Raw genomic sequence first — 18,482 nt, forward strand, 5'->3', positions numbered from 1 at the left:
TAAGTCCTGCAAAGACACTTAAGCACCACTTAATACTTAGTTTCTTGGGATATTTCAAACTTAATAGATTCCTTTCTTCATCCTCTTATCATACCACTGACCCAAATCTGTAAGGGGAAGAAATTACCATCAGTCTCTTCACCCAGGCCCCTGCTGTGTGAAAGAGCCAGTACACTGACCAAACAGGGGTCCGTGTCTGATGAAGATCTTGAAGACTTTAATTTTAAACCGTTGAAAGAACCTAGTGAAAGAAATGACAGTTCCTGGTGACCCATTGATCTTTCGGTGCTGTCGGAACTGGAGTTTGGTGCGTGAAGCAGTCACTGCTCTGCGGCCCCAGGCAAGCCCGGCCTGGGCTGCTCCAGGTGCTGTCCCCAGGAGAGGCGCTGGGTGTTTGGGTAAGAGCTTACCACCCTGTTTGAACACCCACGCTGCTCCTCATCCACTCTTAGTCCTGCTGAGGCAGTTGGCTGCTTGCGGCTGTCTGCCTGGCAGCCGTCCTGGAAGGTGGGAGTAGAGGTCTGAATGGCCTCCCACGAAGTAGACCTTGTATTTAAGAGGGGATTCTTGCAGTGCAGAATTACGGTAGAAGAAAACACCGCTCTTCTCTCTCTGTCCCTTAGGTAAAAGCCAGACATGTCTGTGCTTTTTAAGAGTCCCTGTTACGAATGCCAAATTTACTCCTCCAGCTAAGAAACACGTCAGCAGATTTGGGAGTGTCTAGTTCTTGATTACAAATTCCTGACTGATAAAGTTATTTTTAAAGAAGTTTCTATACCATACCCATCTAACTGTTCAGATGGCCAGTCTGTACTGAATCTGGGAAGTTATTTGGCTAAGTGAAACCCCCTCTTTTGGTTTAAGTTTTTTGGTAGCATTAATGGCAGTTGAGAACAAAAGAAGCAAACACAGCAGTTCGGTAGTGGACAAACAATGTATGAGTGGACTGTTAAGTGGTAAGGCTGAGAGCTACGTAGATCAGAGCTGCTCTATCCCTGTAGAACTATACACCTCCCCTCTCTTTACCAATCAGTGCTGCACTAGGCAAATGATAAAGACAACAGGTATTTTGTCCTCATTTCCCCCAAACCTAGATGTTTACTTCCCCTCAGAGGCTGTTAAAATGCATCCGCTCATGTAGATTATCTAGGCAGTTGCCATTTTGTTTGCTTTACAGCAGCACAACTGTACCTTTTTTCTCCACCTTCTGAAAGCACTTTCTGGCAGATGGATAGAAAAAACTCCTGGCAGTCAAAGGCCAGTGCTCGTAAACTGAACTGAAAGGGCTGCCTCTCGGTGACTGCGATAGCATAATCTCTGTGGCAGTAACAGAAAATGAAAACATCTGCTACTGCATATTGTTAAAATACACAGATTATGCCAAGGGAGAGAGTGTTCGGGGCAGAACTCCCCGAGGTTTGGGAGGACACAGAAGCTGCCTCCCCACGAGCGTAGGGAGCACCGCTGCGGCCCTTAGGAAAACAGATGACTTCAGCATGAGGATTTGGCACGGTGACAGGCCAAATCCTTGGGACACAGCTCATCAGGCACAAGCAGTGCCAGCAGTTGGACCGGGATGGAAAAACCTCTCCAGCCCCATAAACATTCACATGATCCCACGTGTCTGCTTCACCTTACTTTAGATTCCTAACATAGCACAGGCTAAGACAGTAGGAGACACAGAGCAAAGAGAAATAGTTCTCCCTCCTTCCCCGTCAGGTACTGCGCGTTCACAGCCAGCGAGGCAGCACAAAACAGAAACCCAACAAGAACCAAACCCTTGCAAGCATCTCCAGCAGATGCTTCTGTAACACTGTGGTGTGGCAAACAGCTCATCTCCCTGATCTAAAACAAACACATATAATGAATTCAGTGTTGGGTCTTAAGTTATAAGAAACCTGCTATACCTTCCCACACACATATATTGACACCTCCCGATTTCACTCGTCCCCACCAACAGCCCTTGAACTAGTTTGCGTAGCTTTTACGTATCATCGCTAAATCGTTCTTGGAAAAAAAAGGTGGTAATGAAAAGAAAGGAGTAATTATCAGTGTAATAAAGAGAAAAAAAAAACAAAACAACCCACCCCTGTCCTCAATAATTTATTTAAATAATCCTGCTTGGAAGAAGAACTCCAGGCAATATATGAAGAGCAAGGTGACAGAAGGTACCTCCTTGCAGTGAGAAGTAACAGGCGTTACATTTCCAAACTAATTCTGAATTGCTTCCAGCATGGTGATGCTTATTTGACATTATACAATACTAATAGTTTTTAAAAGTAATCTTACATAATTTAGCCAGCTGAAGTTTTAGCACAGTTACTTATTTGCAGCCAGCAGGAGCTCCCAGGGGGTTTGTCTTATGATCCAACAAGGATTTTGGGAAGAGGTTTCATTCCAGCTCATAACAGCTTCTACTTTCCAGGATTTTCAGCCTCCTCAATGCTCCCATTCAGCAGAGTCATACAGCAGCAGAATAAATGAAAATCACTACATAACGCTCTTACGATCACCTCCCATGGCCAATTCAACATTTCAGCATCCCATGGCCTGCCCTTTTAACAAGAAACTATTTCACAGTCTGAGCAGACCCTGCCTCACTTGGGGGAACAAAGGAAGAGCTGCAAGTCTTTCCTGTTGGTGCTCCATAATTCAGTTCAGCCTCTTGAAATCTACATCAGATATCTTAATACCATAGATTTTAGCACAGAAACTTCAAGCATGAGCCACTACAGCTAGCTGGTCAAACAGTGGGTTTTATTTTCCCACCAGATACATTCTATGTGAAGTCTGTTCTGCCCCCCATCACTGCAACAAGGGCCCCATGTCCCTGAGCAAGGTTTTGCTGCTCAGCTTTAGCTCTGTAAGTCAAGCTTTAGGCTCCTATCAAACTCCCCAACTCCTACATTGGATTTAGTACACTAAAAAAAATACCACTTACTAAATTAGCAAGACTTACCTTCTGAGTAAGGTGCACCCAACCCCTTCCACCAGATTTAGCTAGCTTACTGCATTTTATTTTTGTTTACTCCAGCAAGTACTTCTACTTTAATATCCTCCCCTGCTGTCCACACCCACCTCACACCACAACTGCTTTAAATGCAGTAAGTGCCACCTGCAAGCTTTTTACACAGATTAGGTGGTCGTGGCAATACTCTAAGTCAAGTCCTTTATAGATCTCACATTCTGGAACTGCCTAAATTGAAGTTTTAAGTCAGGAAGCATTTTAATGTGTGTATTTTTTGGTTTTGTTTTTTTTTAAGGTGCTTGAGAACCTTGAATCAAAAAAGACTATTTTGATAGCTACAGTCCAAGCACATAAACTAGTTCACGTTTAATTTAAAATCTTGGTTTGGATTTACCAGGATTATTTGTTGAAGTTTAATATTAAAGTAAACCTAAGAATACTTTTTTATCATTATCTGTTCCTGATTTATTACATGTAAACACCTTCAAATACTTTAAAGAAAAAACTTAATGCTAATGCAAACTTAATCCTGGATGGTGGAAATACATTTATGTTTAAAAGAGTAACCGTTATTTCAAAATAAACATCTGACACTTTCACTAGTGATTTTTTTTTCCCCATCTCTGTTCATTTGAAAACAGATCTCTCAGTGCATATATTAAGATGATTTTTTTTCAGCTGTGCTGCATTTTTTAAAAATAACATTACTTACGGTCTGTTCTCTGCTCCCAGGAGGGCTAAATACATTGCTTCTATGCGAACTGGGCCTTCCTATGGCTTTTCAAAGGATTTACTGCTTGAGTATATGTTTCATCTTCCTAGAGAATATCTCATAAAATAAGAATAAAAGGTTGCCATTTTTCTTTCTAATAACATGTTTGTAATTATGTACTGCTACTTAGAATGATGCACCAAGCAGGTGCGAACTGTTTGTATTTAGCAGATATTTTTAGACAGCAAGGTAGAACAGTTCCACAGAAGTGAGATACAGCACGCTGATTTTAATAAGGCATGGAACATGAAAGAAGGTGGTCTTGAACCTGTCTAGCCAGTAGATATTTTGTTGTTAATTTTAAAGGCTATGTTTTAAAATTAAACATCAAAAATTACAGAAAAGTACCGCTTGGTACTTTAAAAAAATATTTCAAGAATGCTTTTGATTTTTTTTTTTTCTTTCCCTGCAAAGAAAAATTATTTTTCAACAAAATCCAGGTATTTCTTTGCTATCTGTAGTGAGCGAATGCTTGCCTCGTTCACTGTGTAGCTCATTATTAGGTTAGCAAGCAGTATTGTGTATTGTAGGTATCCAGCCAGTAGGAGCAAACTGCGGGGACGCAGATTACAAACAATGAAGACGACTTTCAAAATGCATGAGTATTTTAAAAAATTTTATTTCATTTGTAATGAAACAACTGAGTTCTGCTCCAATTTATACAGTCAGTGAAATAATCCTATAAAATGATTTTTCTAGAACGTTACAAGGCACATAAATTACCAAATATAAACATAGAAAAGTAGCCAAAATAATGAACTAAGCCCCCATATGCCTTTAGCTATTTTAGAGGTGTGTGAATGATTTACAAGAATGTGAATCACTCTACTGACAGCGTAATGAATATTTCACATTTGGCATGACCAACAAAATTAAAAATAAGGGGAAGGAAAAGCTCGGATTCAAGAACAGTGTAGTGTATTGTGACTCAGGAGGGACCAGCATCTTCTGAACCTCCTCCTTGGGTCAAAGGGCTGGGCATCCTTTACTGCTTCCCTTGGTGGGTTGCAGTCCATCATCCCGCTAGTACAGCTCCATTGTCTGACAGAGGAAGGGGCAACCTCTCAACTTCCCCACGCTTCTATATTGGGCCACTTGGTAAAAAACAGGAAGGATCTACGTACAGATCTAGCACTGAGCATTGTCTTTAGCTTTAAAGAGTTGAAGGTGGTGGTGGGGGGTTTTCTTGAACTTTTTTTTTTTTAAAGTCATCACTTGGGGAAGTTGTTTGGCATGCAACAAGTCTTTATATTCTACTGGTTAAGAAAATCTTGCAACCCATAAAAATAGTCCATTTTTATTTCATTTCAAGAGGCATTACCAAATAATTTCCACAAATATTCATTTTCCACCTGCAGATATATTTTTCAACTAGCCTAACAGTCAAGGATTCAATGTAATAAGATTTTCATACAAATATATTGTATTGTGTATTTTCCTCCATTAACAGGATCCACTCCTTTATGTAACTCTAAGATACATTCACATATTAAAGAGTAATAATTTGGCTAAAAATATATGTCTATTTCTTATCTGATTGTAGTAATTAGCCTATCAAGGGTAATTTGCTATAAAAGATACAGTACTAGAAATAAATAGTTCTACAATTCAAAGATCTTCAAAATGGGTTGCCATTTCCAGTCTGTCTTAAATTTTCCAAAGTCCTTTTAAAGCAGAAACTAAATTTACTACATTTGAGAAAATAATTTGGACCTACGTACGTAGAGTCCCGATCACATGAGAAGCTTATTTCACTTAATCTCCTTCTTGGTTTTGTAATGGGCAGAAACAACCAGATAATTGTCTGGATTCATGTCCCTGAGGGTTGGAGACTTGCTCTGGATTGGAGAAGTTTTCCCATCCACTCGGGAGATCTGCAACATTCGGCACGGGTCGTGCTTCAGTAAGTAACCTGCAAAAGTCTCCCATCCTCCTCCAACACGAACCATCACATGTTTGTTGTGCAGCATCTGAAATTACACGTGCAGAAAAAACCCACAAAAACTCTTGAAAGTGAACTATTCACTGGGAAATCACATTTTTCTACTGGAAAAAGCTGTGCTTACTTTAATTAAAAGTCACAGACATAAGTTAGTAGTCTGCTTTATAATAAAAGGAAAGGACATTAAATAGTAGAATAGTTTTTATTTGAACTTTTAAGTAAATTATAAAAAAGCTATAAAAAGAATAGATAGTATTTAAAATTAAAGATGCTCATATTTTATGTAAACAGTGCTACATGTTTTTTTAGTCCTGTAGTACTGAGCAATCCTGTTGTTCATGCATTTACTATAAATCTGTGACGGAACACGAATGTTTTTCAGATTAATTTTTTAAAAACGTGTTAGTAAAGACACCATCTTCTATGTCTTGAAACTGTTTTTTCTTTATAGGATAGGGAACTAAAGAAAGGGAGTAGTGAAGGACAAACAACCAAAACAATCACCTCTATCTCCTAAAATATCCAAACAATTACTTAGTAAAGTACCATTTACTTTAACTTAGTATTGCTGACATATATTCTAACTAAAACAGCCTAATACTGTAATTAAATTAGTCTAATGAGGGACATCAGAAATAATATATCTGTAATTGTTTGGAGACACCTCAATTTATCCTGAGCTGTGAAAGAAAATACAAGAGAAGTCCCCAGGCTCTTACTAGAGGCAGAGCTCAGTGCTGCTTACGCTTGTTTTATTCCACAAACACCGGGGCTTGACCTGCAAAGCAATTTTAGGTTGAGAAGGGTATCCAACTGCCAAATTAGGTACCTCAGGATCCACACGCATTTTCTGCCTAAACATAAATCAGATTTTTCAGCGAGTGCCAATGTAACTTCTCGCGTGTCCGCGCCCGTGAGTTCAGCTGGCAAGTTCACTGGCACTTCTCTCCTCTGGTTCTCCATGCAGAACACCCAAGTAAGTACCCGTGAGGTATCATAGTGCAGCATAGTCTATAGAAGCTACATCATAAATCACACACTGAAAAAGGCTTTGATTAGTACTTCTCATGAAATGCTAAACATCATTTCGCCGCAGAAATTAAAAACTGGCCCTGTAAAAGGCATGCTAGAAGATGTTTAACATAGTCTGGGTAATGACATTTAGATTTATGGCTGTGATGTGTTATTTGAGTTCTACGTGTCCAAAACTCCCTCAGGGGCTGACAGTATTTGCAGGTGAGACTTATGTGGCACATAAGCCTTCTGTGACATAGCACAATTTAGATTAGCACACATGGCATAGAAAACTAAACAAGAAAAACTCTTAAACAAAATCACATATAATAAAGGCAAAAATATAACTCTTAAAAAAAAACCCCAAACCAACAAACATCCCACGTCGGCCTAAAAATATGTTGTTTGACTTGGGTTACGTGAGGAGACAGATTTGTCTGGAGTGATGAAAGCACGGGAAGGTGTATGACTTTCTAAAGTTTGAAAATCCGGGTAAGCTTCTATGGAATCAAACTCTTCATCTGAATGAGCAGCTGCGGACGAAATCTTGTTTGAAAGTTTTCATTTAAAACATTCAATTGCAAGAAAAGTCTTGTTTCTGCATTTTGATTTTTTATGTGAAACAGTGGAAAGTCAGTTCATCTTTACAGATACTGAAAAAATAAAGTTAACTTCTGATCCATCCCAATGAGAGCACACTCAAGTACTCTTAGTTTAATTAACATCTCTCAGCTGCCGAGACTGTCTGTGCTGTTCTCTGGGTTGCAGGAATATTACCCTCTGCCATAGCTACACACAGGTGAGGTTTTTCTCTAGATTTACGTGGATATGAAAGCAGAATCAGACTCACGTCTTCGCCAATGACACTTTTTCATCTCAGGCTTTGCATATTAGTTTCAAGACTTCATTCTGAACTGACAGTGGTATGATCAGCCTTCAGCAGTATGAGATTTCAATCATGTCTTTAGTCTGGACAATATATCATGAAAGCAGCAAATGTTTTTTAAATCAAGTTTGAAAAGCGCAGTTCAAATGGTGACACAGCCTCGAAACAACAGTCTACAGAATTTTATTTAGCAACTTTCTCCTCTTCGAACGTCTGAAAAAGCCTTTGAGAAATGCCCCCGAATCTTTTCATATTAAAACAGTCCAACTTTGGTCCACTACAACGTGTGATGCTGCTGCGAGAAGGAGTTAACTGTTGCTGAATTTCAGCTTCCACATATTGTCACAGGGGGGTTCACGTTCCAAGAGCAGTTAGTATCTGGACTTTTGATTAAGAGTTTGGAATGGAAAGTTCACAAAAAGTATATTTGGTTCAATTTCCCTTAGGGACTACTGTGCAGACAAATAAAACCTACTGCTGGTATGTTATTTCCTGATACTCAGGTTAAATGTACATCTTCTGTCTTTCCCCTCTTTTTTCTTTCTCTTTGTATTAACTTACTATTATAAAATTCACTGAATGCTTGCTTTCTATAGAGACTGGGTTTTCCTACACCCTAAATATAGTCATTGTACATGCTCTGCTGTGCCATAAAAGCACCATTTTACTCCTACAGCCATGTTTTGATGTTAGTAACACCAGCGCAAATCCAGAATAATTCTCTAGCTTCAGAATTGCTCCAGTTTCACAGAAATATAAAGGATTTCTCACCAAGAAAAAAAAAAAAAAAACAAAAAAAAAAAAAAACACCACAAAAAACCCTTGCTCTACTTTCTTACTGAAAAAGCCATTTCCTCCCCAAAATACTTCAGCTGAGATGAAACTTTTGAGATTTAATGACCCACCCAATTCAGCTTTTCCATTGCATGAGAATTGGATTCTACAATAATTAATTTTATTAGTTTAATTACATAAAAAATATATATTTACATTATCAATGTAAATAAATGAATGGCATACATGTATTTTCACACGGCTATCCAGGCAACTGAAACTGAGAAAACCCTTTCTGTAAAATAAAATCCAACATATGTTTACGATTGCTGTAGATCTTCATCATTTCAGTTGTGTCTGAACAGGGCTGTCACCAAAGCTGTTTTCTCTAGAATCTGTGTTTAAGTTGAATCTACGGTGAAGCAAACATATGAGAAACCAGACAATAGCATGGCAGAGGGAGAAATTATAGATTGCTTTGATATGCATGAAGGATGTATCAAGAGAAAACATGAAAAACAGTCAATAAAAGTTGGGTGAAGATGTCACTGCAGAGGGCTTTGGCAGCAAAGTGAAATACAGTCCAAATGGTTCTGGTTTTCACATGAATTTAGGGCTTATGGAAGAGATATTAGGCTGTATGTAAAGACATTAAACTCATGTAAATAAACACAGCTTTACTGACTTCAAAAAAATCTGTTGTTTCATAGGAACTGAAAATCTGACTCTATATTGTTATTCTTTATATTATAGTATAACTTTTTAAAAGAATCTTTCAGGAAGAATAGGGGAAGCAGGAGGAGGAATTACGCCCTAGATCTGATCCAAGTACTGCAAAAGCCAATGGAAAGAACCCTACTGACTTGAAAAGAACTTGGGCTGGGCTCTGGAAGCCAAATGCAGCAACATAAAGCAAATCATAGCCTGGAGTTAGTTGGTGTGATTTTAGGCCAACCTCAGAAACAGTGTAGGCTACAAACTGTGAGAATATTGACTATAAAATCCAAAGGTGTTTGGCAAAATAGCACAGTGTATCACACCAGTGGCTGTGCAAAGAAAATTTTGTATTCCAAAAGTGAAGCATTAAAGAGATCAGGAAACAGAAGAACCAAATACATTTCAATTAATATTTACTGAATATGAGCCACTTAGACTCACTGTCATTAGTAGGAAAAAAAAAAAAAAAGGCTTTCTCAAATCATTTACTAATCAATCTTAGTAAAAAAAAAAAGTGAGAGCAGGGTACAAAACTCAGACCAGGCATGGAACCAAATCTGAGCTGTCAGCCCTCCCCAGCAAGTTCTTGGGCCTGCATCTAGATTATGGTATTGTCGAAGTAATCATAAATTATTCCACAGGGCACAGCTCATGTGGACACTTTCATGGGGTAGGATATCTCTTCCCTATGAGAGACTATGGTCTCCCTCTGCATCTTTCTAGTTGTGACCTGAAGGACTGATGTTAGGGGATAACTTTCAGCCTGTGCCTCTGTGTGTGGCTGACAGAAGGTGAAATCTTGCAATCTGGTGCACATATCCATATGGAAGAGGAAAAAGTATTATTTGGGGACTTGAGACACTATTGCTTCAGAGAACAAGGCTTGTATCATCAAGTGTCAAAATGTTGTTCTTTCTCACGGCAAAAAATTTTCATGGTAATCTCTGAAACCAACAAAATTAGTCCTCAAAATCCCCAACAATTCCAAGGCTTAGCAGTAACCCAGGTCCTCTTAAAGGTGGCCACTGAAGATTCTCACATCTATCATTTAATGTGGAGCCAGGCCTAGCCTGCTGAGGTCCTGAGAAAGACACTGAAAGACTGGGAACGTGCAGAGAAGCCTGTCTGGCTGTATGACTTCAGAGAAGCTCCGATGATATTAGTTCAACAACCTTGACAGTCACCAAAACACACAAAAGTTCATGTAACGGTCCATTATGTAACGCTAACAGTCCCTTGAACGGGCGATGGCTGGGGGCTTGTCAAGAAGAGAGAAGGCCCTGACCGCTGGTCTGATAAAGGTCTGACAATTGGGCTGAAAATGGGTTTGATAAAAAAAAAAGAAATGGAGGAAAACCACACAGCTGTGCAACATGTGCTGAGACGGGCTGGTCTCTGATGGGGCAAGCCAGCACCAGAGCGGGGTTTGGGTTCCTACTTGTTCCATGGAGGTTCTGAGGAGACCCGACATGAGCAAGGGCCTTGAACAACAGGAAAAGAGCTGCAGTGCTGCCCTGTGGGTCATGGGTGAGCAGTACTAAATAGTGATGTTTAGGAACCTCACGATTTCCATAACCATTAACGTTATCATCTTGACAATTTACTCCGTTCCAGTAAGCACATGCCTGTGCAGTAAACGCCGTAGTAGGTGACAGTACAAATTTACACCTACTAAATACTAAGTTTTCTAAATATATTCAAACAAGGAAGTGAATTTTCAGAAACATGTAGGTAACTTGCTACATGGAGTTTTTCTACTTCTCTGAGAATTCAGTGACCTGAAAACACCGTCAAGAATGCCTAACAGTCTCCTGATTAATTGCTCCAAGCTACAGTACAGACATTAGAAATACCTTGTTAGCAGAGATTATGCAACTTTGTCTCTAGAGTTGGTCAGAAAATTCCTAACAAAATGCTGCAGTACCATCAGATTTAAACGCCAGTCAAGTTACATTTACATACATTCCTCTTTTAAAAAAATTACAGCCACTGTAGCATACATACATAGAGTTCACCCTTATGAACACAGGGGATCATGGGAGCAATTCCCAAGAGGATATGGAAGAAAACCAGATTCCAGCTGGACGGCTAGGAAGCTTCCCTCCAACTATCCTTTCTCTTGGCTTTCATTCTCCTTTTCTCATTTAATTTGTGTGTGATGTCTCAGAAAAAAAGTTTGAGTCTAATAAAACATAAAGCCTATTTTAGACTTTTAAGAGCTCACTTATGTGCCTAAGTGCACATCTAAGGAATTCAAATTAAACCTCAACTCTGCAAATCTGAAGAAGTGCAAATTATGTAGCCAATTCCAGATATTAATTATTCATCCACACTGAAGTAATCTACTTACAGTATATTAATGTGTATTTTGGCAGGCAACAATATATTCCTTCCTTCCAACCTGAATTATCATATGATCTGATTGTTTTAAGAAAAAAAAAATTTAAAAAATTAAAATCTTTCCCCACCTGAAAAACAGGAGAAACACACTCCTCATTTTTCCATGTCATTCCGCATTAAGTCACATTTTGCCTAGCCCCCCTCTTGATGTAGGGTGATACAAAACTGTTTTGGATTATGTCTACTCATTGTAAAAGTTCCAAATGACGCAACTTGTATCACTCCAGTCATTACACATGGAATGGTTTAGGGATCCCCTCTGAGTTTCTGTCTTGTCATTCTAAAACCCCAGAAAAGGAGCCTGCACTTCCCCTCTCCGCAGACACCATGATAATGACATGGAAAACAGACAGCTCGCTGGATCATCGTCTCCCTCTCATTTTCAGGGATTTATATGTAGTAAATCACACTAAATGAATCTCACTTAGCTGGAAAAAAGCATTATATAAAAGCTCATCTTGAAAAAAAAAAAAAGACGTCAAGAGTGCAGGCTAATTGCTTGTCACAATATTTCTAGCTGTGCTAGAGTTGGGTTTTATAATTAACACGCTCTCTGAATTACAAATAATTTTATTTTAACGTTGTATCTTGGGCTGTATCAAACCCATGAACAGGTATCCACCCAGTTGATTGAAACAATCTCTTACACTATGTTGTATAAACAAAGAATGGAACAAAATGATACTTTATAAACGATTTATAACATTCATTGGTTCAAGTCTAAATTCCTGAAACGTATCGAATGCAAACATTCCTGATTTTATAATAAATATTAAAGGTGAAAACTAAACCAGAATGGAGGCATTCATGAGAGCCCTAAATATCCATTTTGGGGCAGAATAACCTTTATTGCTTTGTGTCAAGTGGTATTTCTCACTGAACAAGAAGCTCAGTTTTCACATAGAACCTAATAAAGTTCCCAGTTGATTCAAGCAACACCACCACACTTACATTCTCCATGTCTATTGACTGACATATGGGGTGGAGGGAACTGAAAGAACTATTGGCTTAAATAGGTGATACAAAAAAAAAGATCATATCAGTGTAGTTCCAGCTGAAATGATTTTCAGTGGCTGCGGATACACTGAAGCCTGATAGATTTTGCAGGTGACTCAGCCATAGAGGCTTACACCAATAGGGCCTTCAAAGCATACACAGGCCAGGCCTTGCACTAAATATAGATCAGACGCTTATAATTCACTGAGTAATTTTGTTCAAAGTTTGCTGCAGATCAAAAGAACAAGCAGATTTCGTTTATGTAAATACAAAAAGCATCTAAACAATCATTTGCACGTGTAAATACCCAAAAGGTGATTTAAACGTGAGAAGTATGAAACAGAAAATGTCAGGTGGAAATATCCCCTTTTCTCCTTTTCAAAATTTGGCTATCCCTTCCCTCGGTCAAACAATCGTCAAAGAGGACCATAGACTTACCTCTCTACAGACAGGACTTTCATTTAAGAGGTCAGCCAGAGTAAAGACAGAGGTTTTAAGCTTATTCTTATCCCTTTTGAAGTTAAAAATATACTCAGTGAGGCTTTCTGCAAAACTGAGCTGCATACTAATCGTCACACATGCTCCTGGGCAAGAACTGTTAGTATAATTAGAGTAGTAAACATAAACGAAGGAATGTTAGTGGTGCAGTGTGTATATATATATATATATATATATAGTGACATCTTCAAGGCAAACAGTGTCTTTCATTGTCTATACGGCAAGTTCAAATACTTAAACATTGATATTAAAATGAACCACCTGAGGTACATAAGTTAACTCCTGGTCTCCTAGCAGATTAACTAACATAGCACCAAAACGTCTCAGAGGAAACATAACGAAATCTAATAAAACTGAATGAGACCACTTACACGACATTTTCATTAAGCGACTGATCCAGTTCCTACCAAAGTCAACAGGAATTTATCCAATTCTTCAAAATGTATTTTGGGTCATGTTTTTCTGAAATTTGAACCTGACCCTTTTTCTAAAATAAGTATGTATTTTTGTCTTTTCTGAAAAAGCCCCAAGGATAGAGGCTTTAAAACTGTACCCACCATGACCTTTGTTAATTAAACCCACTCCTTACAAAATAGCCCTCGCACTCTCCTCTACATTTCACAGATATTTCTACAAAAAGATACATAACAGCAACTTTTTACTTAACTAAATCACACTGCAGAGCTCCCTTTTAGAATCTGAAGAGAACTGCTTTCGCCCAACTCATCCTTACTTACTTGATCAATCAGACATTGTGCTTGCACGCTGATTTCTCCTTTCTCTAGACTGACTGTTCATTCGTCAACTGTCCATTTGACAACTGCTTTCACTTGCAAAAACACTCCTTTCTGTGAAAAACTTAAGGAATAGGAGGGCAAGTAAGGCTGACCTGAGATGAGAACACCCTTGCCTCTTGGGACTCAGATTCTTTTCAAACCTTCTTTCTTCTATTTGCAAGTTGCTGCTAGAGTATCTTTGGACCTCATCTGAGATTTCCACCTCACAACATTTCAATTTATTTTTTCAATACTTACCCAAGCTATTAAACTACCTTATCAGGCAAAATTTTTTCTTTATATTGCTTATGAAACACTATTATAAAATGTCACATTTTCAGCACAGGGCTGATGTTGCAACTGGGAACTGAAGACATCTGTATCCTGCTGAAGACAGAGGCACACAACTAAGTGTCTAGTGATTCCACTGAAATCAGATTACTGTAGCTCAAAAAGGCCTCATATATTAACATACCTTGTCAGTATGACCTATATTACCTGGTCACCTGCTGAGGAACATTAAAATGCTCTAACACTGCTTAAGTGATATAATTCAGACATGATTGTAAATTCCCCCTAACAGGAAGGCAAGCGGAACTTGTATAAACCCTTAAAAATCTGGGGATGGTGTGAGCAAGTATATCAAGTCTCTGCATTTCGCTCTTACATAGAGCTAAATCCTGCTCCTCTGTTATTGTTTATGCAGGACGCAAATCCTTCTCTCCAAGCATCACAGCAGCATGAAATCAAAACAAAAATTCATTTAGATTTAGTCACAGCTCAGCAAACTAGCATGTAATCGGGTTAGAAACCCGATAAAAGCAGAAAGAGTTTATAAATTGTTCCTGGAGCTATCCCCTCGTTGAGTTACCTATGTGGAAAAGTTGAGATGACTTCTTAGTTACACCCTGGTTTATAACAAAACGCTGCTCAAAGTGGGCAGTTTATAAAGGTCTGAACAAAGCCAGGAAGCATATAGTGGAGCACGAAAACACAGGCTATCTAAGCAAACAGAATGAACAGAATGCTAGATGACTAAAGCCTCATACAATCCGAGGAAAATAACAGAGGATAACTAGGACCGTGACCTCCCCTTAAGGCAGCCAGAGAACAGGCAAGTGGCATGTTTACAGTGGTACTAGGCATGATGTGCCAGATTTTTCCATTTGGTATTTCATCAGAAGATCATACTAAAACAGCACACAGCCTCCCAAAAAGGGCAACAGCAACTGCTGAAAACAGCGCTCCTGTAAATCTGATGTAACAGCATACACGGGTACCAATGAAAATCCGCAATTGGGGATTTATCAGAAGTGCAGTAACAACAGGATGGTTACAGAACGGGAGAGTAGAAAAGAGGGTGTCCCAGGACGTGGGGATGAGTGAGATGCTGACAAACGGGCGACCCAGAAACACCCACTGAAACATTAGTGACAGCAGCACTTAAGAGCCAGGGGAAAGAAAGTTTCCTTTTGACAAGCATATAAGAGTAAGCAAGAATAAATCACCACACTGAAACAGTGAATTGATGCAAGGCATGGAATATTAAAGGATGGAGAGGGAGATCTCAGAGCAACTAACAGTTATTACTGAAACTATTGAAAGACAATTTAAAGACGCAAAGGACAAACTGGAAGTGTGACCGACAACAAATTATGGGGTGTGGCATAGAAATGATTTTTAGCTGATACCCAGACCCCTGAAGGAATGGTAGAGATTGAGACTATGGTGCAACGATCAAAAGAATCACACACGACACCCGCCATTGGGACCTGAAGCACATACAAAGACATACATGGAAGGTGGTGTCAGGGAAACAGATACTTTTATAGGCACTGGGGTGGGAAAGAAGAAAGGTCCACTTGCACAGTGAAGTGAATGGAAAGATCTCACTAAGCCTGAGGCACTGAGGAACAATCAGCTGGTTAGTGTAGAGGTCCCAGCTTGAGGAGTGCATTTCTGCAGTCTTTCTACCATTAAAGATACTTAGAACCTGTGAAATAGCACCTCACCTTCTGCAAAAGAAATAACGAAGCAAGGATTTCTCCCTTTCACGTTACAAAAAATGCAACCTCCTCATGGCAAGAAATGAAGTGAATACTTGGTATAATGGCATAAAACACTAATGCACAGGAGTTTCACCACGAATTGGCTTAGAGGTTGAAACCACAGCCATATAAACCCTGCATGGCACAGACACATTCAGGTCAACAGCCTCTTGATCTCTGGAGGTTAAGGAAAAGGCAAAGCTGCATAAAACATTTTTTACAAAGGGAAAGCACAGGGGAATGTCAAATTAAAGTATTGTCTGTAGCATAAATGTTGCACTTAACAAAACTAAAGTTTTTTCTGTTTTCAGAATATAGCAGACTCATTGAAACAATTACTCAAAGTATTCCTGCTTAACTAACTAAAATCAAGACACAACTTTGGATGTATACTGAGACAAATAACATGAGAGTTTGGACATTTGGGATTATCACTCTTGATTAAACTTTCCCTCAAACCTTACTTTCAGTTTCTGTCTGACACAATTTTATAGAATTTGGGAATAGTACACATTTGGTGTCTAATTAACACTAGACCTTGATTGCTGTTTGAAAAAAGCATCCTGTGTAGGCGAGCACTTTGTGTGCAAGAAATGACTCAGATGAAGACAGAAGTAAATACACTTGTTTATTCATTAAGCAACAAGCGAATATCTGACAAGTGGAGGCTTATATTTTTCGGATAAGGAGGAATAATGCCAAGGAAAATTAATTTGATGTGGGAGTCATGTTCAGAATGGCATTTGTAGGTAAAGGGACTGGGCATTCCCAAGCACTTTGGGTGGCACCTGCCTGGCTCTGAGGGCAGTGCAGGTGACACTTCCTTGTCGCTTCCCCTCCAGACATTCCTGTGGGGGCCAGCCACAAAGCAGAGATATTCCCTATCAACTGAAATGTGGGATATTTAACAGATATCTCGTTGCTTCTAGCTACAGCACTGACTCATAAGAAATACTTTATGCAACGCTCAGCAGAAAAGAGAATATGGCAAACAGATTAAACACAGAGAAAGAAATCAGGCAGAGTTTATGAGGTTAAGTGAAAGAGAAAGCGTAAACTGGCAAATGCTGTCTCTGGATGGAGACGGGAAAAACCAGATGTATTAAGATCAAATAATGGGGGAAGGGAAGACTGTCTTTCAGAAAAACCATTTGAAAAACATAAGGCTGCCAAAATAAACCTGTGAATAATTGCTTAGAAAGAAGAAAAAGGCTTTCTTCTTACCTTCGAATCAAAATTTTTTAAAAATATAAATTCTTAACTGTGGACAGTTAATGTTTCTATTAGCATTTGAGCCTTGGAAAGTATCTCAAAACCAAACAGCTAAGGGGAACAATTCTGTCTCACTTTCTAAAGTTAAGTAAGTTTTGTACCCCTCAAGGAATACCACTGAAATCATATATTGGATCACTGAGATATTACTCAGAACGAGTGAGAGAGGCAAAAATCTAATGAGAACTCAAAACATGAGTTCTGCTTATAAAGAGTGCGCAAATTTAAAACAGAAATTTCTTTAAGTAAAAAAGGAATTAATTTTACGCATACTATGAAGATTCTCCTGATTTACATTCCTTTAAGGATCAAGTCATTTACAGACTGTATTCATGCAGAGTGTGATCATCCGTTTCGATTTTGCCACTGATTTCAGCAAATCTAGGATTTCACCATGCAAATGTGCGTGGGTTGCATGTGAACACGCTCGTGTTAGAGCACTGCAGAAGTACAAGAAAATGTTCTTTTGAACCCTAAAGTGCCATCTGTTTTCTAGCTATTTTCTCAAGACTCATTCTGACTTTCCTGATTTCCTGAATAACAGCCTAAAACCAGTCGAATAAAACATTACATTCCCCACAACCAAATAAAAATCTCCACCTTCATCTACAGAATTCTTCTCACTGCCTGCCTATGGCAGTGATGTGCATGTCATGAGTGGCACAGACACATTGGAAGTCTAGGACAGATTCGTTTGACTTACCGCATGCATCCAACTGCAGCAACCTGTATGCTTCCCTAACTCTGCCTAGACGACTTCTTTTTAACGTTTCAGTTTGCTTTCAAGTGTATGCAAGATTAATGCAGAAGCTGGAGTTAAAATGTTTGATGTGCTTCCTTCACTGTGCACCATATGCTCAGGGATACCAGTACAGCAGAGCCAGCAATAACTCTCCTGCAGTTGGGATCTTGGTAATATTTGTCACAAAAGTGACTGTAGGCCATCTTCCCCAAACCAGTATTTTCCTCAGTGGACAAGACAGGCTCTGACCTCTATCGACAGTAAACCTACAAGAGTGCTTTCAGAAGCAGCGTTGCAGCAGGAGCTTACCCTAAGTACAGAAAAGCAACCAAGTCAAATGCAGTTTCTCAAAAGCACAGAGGAAAAAGAAGAAGTAATAAGGAAAAAGAATTTCCTTATTAGAAGTCATTCATTCCACTTAAAGCATATGACAAGCAGAGGTGTTGTGGAGATCTGAAGTCCTTGAGCCAAAATAAAGTTTTCAGTATCTGGAATTATATTTTTCCTATCACACAGAGATGCTGATATAAAGCGCTCGTGAACACAAATTGCTCAGAGCTGGAAGGTGAAATCCCTTACCTTACCTGAAACAACAGGAGTTCGAACTGCATTTCACACAGACTATAATTCACTAGCATGTGTTTTAAACCATCAGCATCTAAAGGCAATTCACGCTG

The 18,482-nt window shown here is 39.0% G+C and overlaps 1 protein-coding gene across 4 annotated transcripts in view; it reads right to left on the reverse strand.

Moving 5' to 3' along the window:
• Nucleotides 1-4,339: 4,339 nt before the first annotated feature.
• GAS2 (growth arrest specific 2) overlaps nucleotides 4,340-18,482 on the reverse strand; it is an 89,090-nt gene continuing 74,947 nt past the window's right edge. For all 4 annotated transcript variants that reach the window (XM_026850897.1, XM_026850894.1, XM_026850895.1 and 1 more), the window contains one exon: nucleotides 4,340-5,710. In XM_026850897.1, coding sequence (XP_026706698.1) covers nucleotides 5,492-5,710 — 219 coding nt within the window. In that variant the 3' untranslated portion in view covers nucleotides 4,340-5,491. The remainder of the gene's footprint in view (nucleotides 5,711-18,482) is intronic.

The sequence above is a fragment of the Athene cunicularia genome, assembly GCF_003259725.1.
Source record: "Athene cunicularia isolate RWA chromosome 5 unlocalized genomic scaffold, athCun1 chr5_part3, whole genome shotgun sequence".
Lineage (NCBI taxonomy): Eukaryota > Metazoa > Chordata > Aves > Strigiformes > Strigidae > Athene > Athene cunicularia.